The sequence below is a fragment of the Urocitellus parryii genome, chromosome 9 (assembly GCF_045843805.1).
Source record: "Urocitellus parryii isolate mUroPar1 chromosome 9, mUroPar1.hap1, whole genome shotgun sequence".
Taxonomy (NCBI): Eukaryota; Metazoa; Chordata; class Mammalia; order Rodentia; family Sciuridae; genus Urocitellus; species Urocitellus parryii.
The window spans coordinates 17,384,779-17,397,523 of record NC_135539.1 but is presented as its reverse complement, the minus strand read 5'-3'; the positions used below and the strand labels follow the sequence as shown (position 1 = coordinate 17,397,523).

The following is a 12,745-nucleotide window of genomic DNA, read 5'->3' as shown; positions in this document are numbered from 1 at the left end:
GTGGCTCAGCGGTAGCACATTCACCTGGTATGTGTGAGGCACTGGGTTCAAGTGTCAGCACCACATTAAAAAAAAAAAAAAAAAAGAGAGTACCTGAGGGAGGAGGTGAGGAGGGGGATGAAGCCAACCATCCAAGTTCCCCTTCTGTCATAGTATGCCTTGTGATATGATAAGAAAATGCCTGAGATTGAATAGTTCATATGTGGGGAGCCATTCTCACACGTGATCGGGTGCCTCCCGTTGAGGGTCTGAGGCACTTTGGCAAAAGTCGAAGTTTTTCCCGGCCCTTTCCTGATGAGAGAGCCCATCCGTGTGGGGGTGTGCCTGACCACTGACCCCGGGGGCCCAATCGCTGACCCTGACCTTGGAGTGCAGCCCCCCCTCAACCTTCATTGGATGGAATTCTCCCCTGAATCTCTGGTTCCCTAATAAAAGGCTAGTCCCCGGCATGCTCTGTCTCTCTCTCCTGCTAGCCCTGAGGAATCCTTGCTGCCCTGCTGGGCGGCTAGAGGAGCGAACCAGAGAGGGGAGCCGTCTCGGACCTGGCAATAGAATTAAGGTAATTGAGTCTTGTGTTTTATTTCGATCTCGTCTAACTAACTTTATGCCTAGAACCTCATTAATGAAACCACTGCGCAGGCCGCGTGGTAGATTCATAAACAACAGAAATTTATTTCCCTGTAGATCTGGAGGCTGGGGCATTCAAGACCAAGGTTTGGTCTCTGGTATGGCCTTCTTGCTGCATCCACACGACGAAGGAAGGGGAAGAGGGCACAAACCCACGCTAGCCAGCCCTTGTTACAGTGTCATTAATCCACTCAAGAGGGCAGAGGCCTCTGGACCTAAACACCTGCCACAAGGCCCCACTAGCAACACTGCTGTAGCAGAAATTAAGTTTCCAACTCATGAATTTGGGGGTCACCTTCGACCACAGCACGTTCTAACCTCTACCACCTGCTTCCTTCTTACTAAGATTCTGTTTGCGGTATCAATCTGCCCGGTCAGAATTCTTCCCTCCCTGGATCTTAGGCCTGGCCAATAGGAAGTTTACAGACTAGGGATTCCTGAAAAGAACTCGCTTTCTTGATGACAAGGAATGGGCTCAAAACACACGTCTTTAGCTAGCATCCCTTTTATTTCCTCTGCCTTCCTGAAGAACAGTTGTTAAAATGAACTAGGAAAATCCTGACTTCCTTACTACAAACCTATCCTTACCCTGAAAAACAAGCTAAGGGAGCTCTCACTCAATGTACAAACAAACAAACAAAAACAATGTCAACTGCAAATCAAGGAGACACACACATTACTGTATTACCACATATGTAAGAATGTAGTACATAATACAAGTGATGTCTCAAATCAACATACAAAGATAGACAATAATGACCAGGGACAAAATGACTGCATCTTACAATAGAACCTGTTATGATGATTAGAAACATCTTTCTAAAGATGTTTAGAAATAACTCTCAACCCCAAAGGTAAAGATTATCAGATGTGACATAACTTTTCTGTGTTCATACATGAATACATCACAGTGAATCTCTACATCATGTACAACTGGGAGAATGGGATCCTAATTAGAGTAAGTATAATATGTCAAAATACACTCTACTGTCATGTATATCTAAAAACAAATTTAAAAAAAAATGTAGCCAGGCACAGTAGCGCATGTCTATAATCCCAGTGGCTCAATAGGCTGAGACAAGAGGATTGTGAGTTCAAAGCCAGCCTCAGCAATGGTGAGGCACTAAGCAACTCAACAAGATCCTGTCTCTAAATAAAATACAAAATAATTGGGTTGGGGACATGGCTCAGTGGTCAAATGCCCCTGAGTTCAATCCCCAATACCAAAAAAAAGAAAGAGAAATGTGTAACTTCAAAAGCTGCATGGATAAATAAAAGGAACTTTTAAAATATATATATTTTTTTATTTATTTATTTACTTTTTTTTTTTTTTAATTTTTAATATTTATTTTTTAGTTCTCGGCGGACACAACATCTTTGTTGGTATGTGGTGCTGAGGATCGAACCCGGGCCGCACGCATGCCAGGCGAGCGCGCTACCGCTGAACCACATCCCCAGCCCCTATTTATTTACTTTTTAATTGTAGTTGGACACAATACTTTTTTAATTTATTTTTATTGGTACTGAGAATCGAACCCAGGGCCTCACACTTGCTAGGCAAGTGTTCTATCGCTGGGAGCCACAATCCCAGCCCCTAAAAGGAACTTTTGAATCCAAAAAATATATACAGAATAAATAAATAAAGCATATATATACATTGATTTCAAAGTAGATCAGGCTTTTATGCTTGGTTCTTATCATCTCAAGATCCAAATTCTCATGGGCTGGGGATGTGGCTCAAGTGGTAGCATACTCGCTTAGCATGCGTGAGGCATTGGGTTCGAGTCTCAGCACCACATAAAAATAAAATAAGGATACTGTGTCCACCTAAAACTAAAAAATAAATATTAAAAAAAATCCAAATTCTCAAAATTGTTAGAATATATTAAATCAAAAGGAAAGAAATTCCTTAACTGTTAAACACTAATTTACATTTTATAACATGACATCATAGTTTACTTTTTTTGTCAAAGAAAGACAGAATTATCCTCAACAGATGCCATTACCGTACATAAAATCTGACCTCAGAGGACTACTGGAAATGGATCTTCATGATTAATTGTGCATGATTATTGCATATTTAGATTCATGCTTTCTATTCCAATATTTGGCATCAATTACATTGGCTATATTGACTAATATTTAATCACACAAATGGAAATGCTTGTTTATTTTAAGTTGGAGTGTATAGTAGGAGTGATTTTGGAGTCAATAGTCAATAAATACAGTGCTAGTTCATGTCTACAGTTCAGTAGCACATTACGTATAAAGAGTTCCCAGTGTAATTCTATAAGTGATTAGAAATCTTACTAAATTGTCCTATTTGAATTTGGTCTAAAATATAACTTCATAAAAAACAGGGGGAGGGCTGGGGTTGTGGCTCAGTGGTAGAGCACTCGCCTCGAAGGTGCAAGGCCCTGGGTTCGATCCTCAGCACCACATAAAAATAAATAAAAGTTACTGTGTATAACTACAAAAAAAAAATTTTATATATATATATATATATATATATATATATATATATATAAAAAGACTGTCAGACTTTGTGGGGGAGGAGTTTGTGGTACAGGGGATTGAACTCAGGTCTCCTGCATGCTAGGCAAGTGCTCTACCACTGAGCTACATGCTTAGCCCTTCTTTTTTATTTTTGTTTTCTTGAGACAGGATCTCATGAAGTTGCTCAGGCTGACCCCAAACTTAAAATCCTCCTGCCTCAGTTTCCTTGATAGCTGGGATTACAGGTGTGTGCACCATGCCAGGCAAGATTGTCAGATTTCACAACATAAAGCTTTACTACTTCTGTTACTATAAAACCCACTGAACAAGTTAAACTGAAAGACATGTAGCAGGTTTCCAGAAAACACTGCAACAAATACAGAGTCCAATCCTTGATAGAGAAAGTTCTTACAAACCAATAATAAACACACAAGATGAAGCTCAGTGGTTTAAAAAAAAAAAAAAAGTGCTTGCACAGCATGCATATGACCCTGGGTTCAATCTCCAGAACTGCCAAAAAACAAAACAAAACAAAACAAACAAGAAAAAGCCAAACAACCCAATAAGAAGAGATATGGAGATATGTAGATAGGGATCACACAAAAATCTGCCAATTTCAAATTTAAAAACTATTATTTTCCACTTGCCAGTTCATGAAACAATTTAGAAACTGACAATATTCAATATTTGCATCTCATTCAATGTGAATGGAAAAAGAAACTAATACAACCTCTTCCCGGGACAATTTTACAGAAATTTCATCCCACAAATATCTTTCCTAGGAATACTCAAACACATGTGGGAAGATGCTGACCACAGCATGATCTGAGTAGCAAAAACAGAACCATCTCAGTACAATAACAGAAGAATGGTTAAAGCACCACCACACCCAGAACACCGTGCAGCCATTAAAAAAGAATGAGGCAAGCCTGGGTGAAATGACACGTGCCAAATGCCTACATTAGAGCACTAAAGGGGGCAGGGAGGTACTCACCACTGCCATTACAAAATTAAGCTTTTAAGAGGAAAACATTATGGGATATTGATATTCTAGATCCAAGATCATTATCTTTGACAGATATTTTCCAAAACTGAATTTGTTCCTTTAAAAAAATGAAAAAGGAAAGAAAGAAAGAAGTCCTCCATAATTTATTATACTTTACACATGGACAAGTTTTGCAGCTCATTCATCTTCAACAGAATGTTCTACTTCTAAAGTGGCAAATCTTCTCTGGGAATGGAAAATAGTACCTACCTTGAAAACATTTCAGATCAAATCTCTACCTTGCTCCCTGGGGTTCAGCTATAAGACGCAATGTGCTGGAAAGGCCTAGGGCCAGAGCCCTCGGGAAAAATCTGGCTTTGCCTGCAGGTGACCCTGGGACCTGCTTCCAGGTCAGGAGGAAGGGAGGGCATTTTTCAATTTGGTAAAGAAACTAAATTAAGGGCTGTAAGTTTCACAATGAAATTTCAGCCTTACAGGCCCTGATCTGGTTTCTTAAAAAATATAGACTAGGGCTGGGTTTGTAGTTCAGTGGGAGAGCACCTGCCTAGCATGTGTGAGGCACTGGGTTCTCAGCACCACATATAAATAAAGATACAAAAAAATAAAAAACAACAAAAAAATTAAAAATATATAGACTGCTCAAAACCAGTAAAAGAGAAAAAAAGAATTTTAAGACCTCACCAGGAAATGTAATCTTGAACATGTGCATATTCAGCTTCTAACATGACAAATACTCACTGTGTGTCTTCAATGTCGATGGCACACAGGCAGGCATGGTCCCTGCTCTGTGTCAAGTTTGGGGTGGACAAACATTAAGTAATGAACTTCTGGGCTGTTGACTACAAAAGAGACCCAGGGGATGCTAGGCGGAGATCTGTGGTGTCAGAGCACCTCTTTGACAGAGCCACATCTGAGCTATTCAAGCACCCTGGAGCCATCCTGGACTCCTCAGTCCCACCCCACATCCATCTGTCAGCATATTATATCAGCTCCATCTTCCAAATGCATCCAGAGCCTGATGCTTCTCAGCACCTCCTCCACTACCATTCTGCACCAAGCACAGCATCTGTCACTTCGGATGCTCCCTGCACTGGTAGATTTAATCTCCCTGCCGCCATCCTCGCCTGCTACAGTCTGTTCCCAGCAGAGAAACTGCACTGATCCTGCTAAAACTCAATTCAGATCTTTTCACTCTTGGGTTCCAAATCCTCCATGACTCTGATCTCAGGGTAAAAACTGGATCCTTACTAGAGCCTAGTAGAGCCTGGCATGGTGGTGCAGGCCTATAATGTCAGCAACATAGGAAGCTGAGGCAGGAGGATTGTTCAAGTCAGCCTCAGCAACTCATCAATGCCCTAAGCCATTTAGCAAGACCCTGTCTCAAAATTTTAAAAAAAGGCTGGAGATGTATCTCAGTGGTAAAGTGTCCCTAAGTTTAATCCCCAATATAAAAAAGAAAAAAAAGAAAGCCTACTAGGCATGGCCTGCAACCTCTCCACCAACACCCCTCACCTTCTCACTCTGGCTTTGCTTTTCCTGGAACAGGCAGGGCCAGCTCTGGTCTCAGGGCCTTCCACTCTCTAGTCTCTACCTGGGAGACTGTATTTACCTTCCCTGGTTACCACCTCTCAAATCACAACTCCTTCCAACAAGAATGCATCTACCACCAACTGGCATGCTGGTATTTGGCTTATTTGTTTCCTGGCTATTTCCCCCACTGGGATCAATGGTCCATAAGAGCTCATTTGGTTTGTTCACTTCTGTATCCACGGTATCAAGAACAGCACCTCCATAAATTAAGCAGGCACGCAATAAAAGAATGTTGAATGAATGCATGTATTATTCCGTGAACTGACGTGGAACCAGTTAGTCAAAGGAAGGTGGGAGGAAGCATCTGAAGCAGAGGGAATGACATGCTGATGGCCCTGAGGAAGGACGGCACAGCGCAGAGCAGGCAGTGCTCCTGAAGTCTGGGGAAGGACTTTGGTCTTTTTCAAACTGCAACAGGAGCCATTAAGCTAGGAAGCGACATAATCAAGTGGACCTTTTCCAAACCTGTGGCTCCACTGTGAGATATGGTTTGGGAGAATTTAAGAGTGATGGGGGTGGCGCGCAGGAGGCTGACCAGGGCCTTGGCTGGGCCACGGCTGACTTCACCTTGGGCTGAGATGCCAGAAGCAGAGGTGGAAGGAAGGAAGCAAATCCCAGCAATACTCAGGAGGGAACCAGCATGAGACTGACCACATAAGGGGAAAGCGAAAGGGTGCTGCCAAGATGATCCCACCTGTCTTACACATGAACTAGATGAAGAATGGCACCCGTCGCTAAGTTGAGGGTGGTGGGTGGCAGAGAGACAGACATGTGAAGATAATCATGGGCACAGGTTTGGAAATAGGGGACTTGAGATCATTCTGAGACAGTCAAGTAGAGAGCTACAGGTGGCTGTCAAATGTCCAGACGAGGTGACCAAATCATGAAAAAGGTGCAATGGGTCATGCAACAGAGTGCAGATTTGTACCCTGTGACTGAGGGGGAATCCAAAGACTGAAGTAAGTTACAAGATCCTGTGATTCTGAAAACTACCCCGGCAGCAGGAAGAACAATAAGGATGAATCCACGAAGGGCTGAGGCGGGGAGGAGAGCCTACGCAAGAACTGGGGCTATGGGAAGGGGCAAAACACCCCTTTGTCACGGCCCGGCCCGTCTCCCGCAGAGCTGTTGGGGATTTAGCTAAAATACATGCCCCGATCACGTCAGTACCCCAGTGAACATCCCGAGGACAACGCACACTCCTTGGGACCTTCCACGATTCGTTCCCTGATGACCTCTGCAGATGCTCTCCTGCTGCTGGCCCCCTCAAGTTCCCCCTTACTCTGCTCTGCTTCACCTCAAGGGCTCTGATCAGCCATCTTCCTCTGCCTGGAAAACCCCCGAGCATCTTTTCAAGATCCACCTTTTCTCTGTGAAAGGAGAAAAGCAGCCCTGATGCCCGGGAGCCGGCCTGCCACTGTGAGCCGGGCCTCAATCTGTGGGCGGCTGGCCTGGCACCAGGGCGGTGTTCTCCTATTGGACACAAACAACCTCTGAGAACACCAACACACTGGCACTCTGCAACACAGAGGAAGGACAAAAACAGGGCCCTTCATAACTTTGTCTAAGCACAGATAAAAACAAGGTCACTGTGCCACCCACAAAATACCAAACACCCCTCGGGCCCAGCTGGCGAGTGACTGGCTTCTTTGTGAGTAACAGCTTCAGTCCTACTCAGCCAAACCGCCTTCTAGAAAAGACTAGTGGGCTACAGGATCACAGAGTTGTCCCCTCTTCCTATGAGCACCCAATCCAGAGCTAATTTTTGCTTCCCCAATCACCCAGCCAAACCCAAATCCTAAAAGCTCTTTTCAACACCCTCTTATTGATATGACCTTCAGCCCCCCCAGCCTGTGTTCCCCCTAGTTGCAAACGGGTGATATGCCAACGTCGTGTAGCTATAGGTATGTCTCTGGAGGACGTGACACCTGTCACAGTAGGAAAGGATGGTGAAGGTTCTTAGAGGGAAGTTAGTGCTCCACCCTGAGGTGTCCATTCTCTGTTGGGCAACCGGGGATCAAGATAAATCATAAGTCTGAGGAAAGTAGAAAATGCTGGAATCAAGTATTCGGAAGAATAGGAGAAATAATTGACCAAAGAGACAAATGGTCAGGCTCTGCTGAGGGCACAGTAAGGCTGGCTGACGTGAATTCACAAGTGTCAAGCTGCCTGTTGTGTGACTTCTACCCTAAGTCTTCAAGGAGAAAAATGGACAGTTTGGCTCAAGTGGGCGTTTGGGTCTACTGTGACTAAAGGGCCAGAGAAACAGATATTGCCAACTGAATTACTGAATGGTGACCAGGAACTCTAAGCTCAGTGGAGAGGTAACAGCAGAGGAGGGGCTGAAGGAAGAGAAAACCAGGGAGGTCCTGAGGAAAAGGGCGGGGTTCATAAACTGAGGGAGCGCCTGGAAAGGAAGGGGCGGGAGAGGGCGGCCACTCAAGAGGACACTGCAGCCTCAGTGGGACAATCCAGGACTTCACGGTGGCGGTGGACGATGGAGGCAGAGGAGAAGAAGATCACTGCAGGTGAGGCACTCAGGAAATGAGTACCCAGATGTAGGCTGGTCACCAAATTCACCAAGGATGGTGTCAAAGACTGAGGTAGGTAGAGGATTATGGGCCAGGACTCCAACCTTTAATGAATTAGGGTAGTGGCCAGGAGAGAGCAGACTGCAGCAATGCGCAAGGGTCCAGTTATGTTTGATGGATCCCAAGAAGTGGGGTGGGGAACCAACAACAGGGAAAATGCTATCTCCAACACCCTGATTCTGCAACACGCTAGGATGAAGCGCACAGATGGATCACTTGAGAGGACTTCAAGAAAAGGACATCCTTAGGGCTGTGTCAAGGTTAAGGCAACAGGAGACAGAGTGGCTAAGGAGGGGTCGAGGAAATAGAGGGCTGTTGATTATGGAGTAGCAGCTTCAAAGGACACACTGCTCATTTTGCAGGAGCATTGAGTCACAGGTACACAAAGAATAGGAAGCTGACCTGGGCCAGAGCATGACACGCAGAGTGAGGAAAGGAGGGGTGGGTATCTGCGTCTGTTGTTATAATAAATAAATGTGGCTGGGTACTTTATAAGACAAAGAAGTTCATCCAGGTCACAATTCTGGTGGCTGGAAAGTTGAAACAGCAAGCTGCCAACCTGGCGAAGGTCCCCTGCCTGAGTCAGAATATGAACATGGAGCAGACGGGTGGGTAAAGGTGTCATGGTTTTGATATGAGGTGTCCCCTCAAAGCCCCTATGTTTCTGCAGGAATATTCACAGGTGGAACCACTGGATTGTGAGAGCTGTTACCTAATCAGTAACATGCTAGTTTGCATGGACTGGGTGGTAACTATAGGCAGATAAAAGGAGTGGCTAGAGGAGGTGGGTCATGGGGTATGCGTGCTGAAGGGTGCATCTCCTGGCCCACCCCAACCCCTTCCCTCCACAGGGGCCCTTCAGCCTTGATGCTCTGCCTCAGCTTGGGCCCAGAGCAATGGACTCAGCAATGGACTGAACCGCTGAAATCTTGAGCCCCCCCAAAAAACTTTTCCTCCTCCTCTAAGTTGTTCTGATCAGTATTCTGGTCACAGTGATGCAAAGCTCATTAAAACAGAGGGTATGTATAAAAGAAAGCAAGGGAAGGTACGCTCTTCCCTTATCATAATCGCTCTCACCATGACCAATCAAGTTCCATAAGAGCGAAAACTCCTTCTCTTAAGAAATGCCTTAATAAGCCATTTTCTGCCCGGAAAATGAGACATACCAGGTGTTTGACCAATGGGACTTTATGGCTCTAGGTCAAGGTTACAGGCCACAGTTACAAGAAAAACCAGACTCACAGCTACTACACATTCAGCAACTTCAACCAAATAATACCAGACTAAAGGGAAATCAAAACTACTAATAATCTAGGTATGGTGTGCACACCTGTAATACTAACAACTTGGGAAGTTGTGGCAGGAAGATCGTAAGTTCAAGGCCAGCCTAAGCAACTTAGTGAGACCCTAAGCAACTTAGAGAGACCTTGTCCCAAAATAAGAAAAAAAAAAAAAAAGGCTGGGGATGTGGCTTAGTGCTAAAGCGCCCCTGGGTTCAATCTCTGGTACCAAGGAAAAAACATTACTAATAATTGAGGGCTTCACTTTGTACCAAATCATGTACTAACAACTTTGCATTAATTATCACATTTGGATCATCACACATAAAAGATACATTACCCGTATTGTCCCCATTTTAAAGATGAGAAGACTGAGGCACAACGAGGAGAATAATTTGTCCATAATTTATGCAAGAAATCCTAATGTCATAAATTTTGCCAAAATTTAAGGGCTTACTGTATTATAGTACAGATGTCGATCACAGAACCATAGAAACTGAAAGACATTGAGTCCTGCAATATAATTAGAAAATTAATTTTAAAATTCTCAAAAACTCTCATGGCATGTTTTTTCAGAAAGGGAAAACTCAGTGGATAACAAAACAAAACACTGATGAAATGCATCCAGATGGCAAAAACATGAAGTCTTCATAACTAGAACATATTCCAGAAGATTCTGATTCATGGGTCTAAAGTAGGCCAACATCTGTTGTTGTTTGTTTTGTTTTGTTATCGAGGCTTGAACCCAGGGGCGCTTAACCACTGAGCCACATTCCAAGCCCTTTTTATTTTGAGTCAGGGTCTCACTAAGTTGCTGAGGGCCTCACTAAATTGCTGAGACTGGCTTTCAACTTGTGATCCTCTTGCCTCAGCCTTCTGAGCCGCTGGGATTACAGGTGTGTGCTACCATGCCCGGTTCATTATTTGTTTTAAGAAAGCAAGTTTACAACAACAACAACAACAAAAATTACCAAAAATATTAAATTAGTATGACCCTAAGAACTGCTGAAAAGAATTTTCTCTCTGAAACTTTTGATGGAACTAAAGAGTCTCTTAGAAAATGACACTCAAGGGATTGGGGTTGTGGCTCAGGGGTAGAGCGCTCGCCTCGCATGTGCAAGACCCTGGATTCCATCCTCAGCACCACATAAAAAAATAAATAAGTGAAATAATGGTGTTGTGTCCAACTACAACAAACAAATAAATATTTTAAAAAAGAAAATGACACTCAATATGAGAAAAATACATTACTGATTCAACAGTGCTATAGATATGATCAAAGATACCTGAAAGCTAGGAGAAATAAAGGCAAATGTAATCTCTTCAAATTCATAAATCTCATCAGGAACTGTGTCCAAGACTTGACTACATATGGATCTTTTCATTTATTTAATCAACCACCACTAACACCTACTAACTCACTCACTGCTCTGATTGCTAAACTAATACTAAATGTCGTTGGATCCTCAAAACTACCTTCAAGTGAACATTAATACCATACCAATTTTACAGATCAGAAAAATGTGGTGCACAATGTGTTTGGAACTTGCCCAAAGTTCACACAACTTGTAAGTGGCAGAGATCAGTTTCACAAGAGTCTGGCTTCAGGGTTCAAGCCCCAAACGACTATACTTATTCTCTAAGAACCTATTAAAAGTACAATCCTTCATCCAAAACTTTGGAATTCCCCACTCTACAATACCACCCTGAACCCTGCCTGCTTCTTCCAGTTCTTTCTATTGTTCTAACAATCCATACTCCTCTCTTGCTCTGCTTGAACACTCTCCTACACCTTTTTACTTAGCCTTTTCTTCTCAACCTAAACATCACGGTCTAAATTACAAACGCTAATGGCACCTTGCATCTCCCACAACACAACACAACACAACACAAAGTTATAATTATAGATTTCACGAGTAACAATTTGTTTTCTGTCTTTCCCAACGAGGCTGTGAGTTCCAGTATGTCCCACACATACTTCCTTGCCATCTATTCACAATGACTGAAACCCCACTCATCAGCCCCAAGAAAGGACCTGGCGCGAAGTCCTCTCCCAATAAATAAGCTGAATGAATGAAAAGAGGACCCACCAGCCTCGTGTTCTCTTTCTCTGAGGTCCATTTGCACTGGAAATGCTTCCCACACACACCTCCTTCCACACCACCAATTCTCAAGCCTCTCTGTGCTACTGGCTCTACAAACAAACATTATGTGGCCCTGGACAGTCACCTCCCCTTCATGGGCATGAGTCTCAAGGGCACAATGGGGATCACGACCACCCCCCAAATGTAACCTACAAAGGAGGGGAAATCTACACTTCCCACAACCCAGCAAGGTTGTAGCTACTGTGTGCAACATGTCCGTCCCTCTTGCCAGGGAAAAGGCATAGACCGTGTGCGCGTTGTCCAGCGCCGTCCTCCCATTCCCAGTACCGAGGCTCCTACGTGCCGGGAATCCCTGCTCCGTGCGCTTCACAGGTGCTACCAAGGGTCGCTGGAGCTGCGCGCGGCATCCCTCTCCGGAGTCCGGGCGCAGTCCCCAGACACAGGCCCGCCCCGCACCCAGGCCCCGACCCCGGGGCCCGCCCCCAGCCCCGCGCCCACCGGGCACCTCTTGCACAGAGAAGCATCTTCGCAGGTGCCGCGCACGCCCTCGTCGTCCGTGTCGCAGGTGGACGAGGAAGCAGAGGAGATGAAAGAGGGCTCCCTCAGGCTAGCAGCCATGGGCGTGGAGGTTACGGGGTGCTGTGCCCACCAGGGACATGGAAGCGGGGGTCCACAGGTGGCGGAGCAAGGAGCAAACCACTCCAAGGAGGCAGGATAGGGGGGCCGGTCTCCACCCGCTTAGCTGGCGCGGCTCAGTGACGCCGCCCCCGCAGGCGGCCCCAGCAAACTTCTAGCTGATTGGCTCCTCTGCAGTGACGCTCATTGGGCTGTTTCCCCGCCCTTTCAGACCTCGGAGCTGCTCATTGGAGGACTCTTCTGGCTCCGCCCACGCGACCCGGAAGTGTGCCTCAAGATCAGGGAAATTGAAAATGACCTAAGAGTGCCGGAATGCTCCCTGGGAAGGGTAGTCCGAGTTGCTTTGGGAGGACTTCTGGTTCCTGGTTGCTGGTCACAAAATTTTGTAAATATGATTAACTCAGGGCAGAAGAG

The 12,745-nt window shown here is 44.9% G+C and overlaps 1 protein-coding gene across 1 annotated transcript in view; it reads right to left on the bottom strand.

The window, feature by feature from the left end:
- Lcmt1 (leucine carboxyl methyltransferase 1) overlaps positions 1-12,466 on the bottom strand; it is a 46,655-nt gene extending 34,189 nt beyond the window's left edge. Inside the window, exon 1 of the mRNA XM_077802605.1 lies at positions 12,201-12,466. Within this exon, the coding sequence (XP_077658731.1) occupies positions 12,201-12,313 (113 nt within the window). The 5' untranslated portion in view covers positions 12,314-12,466. The remainder of the gene's footprint in view (positions 1-12,200) is intronic.
- Between the last annotated feature and the right edge of the window lie 279 nt (positions 12,467-12,745).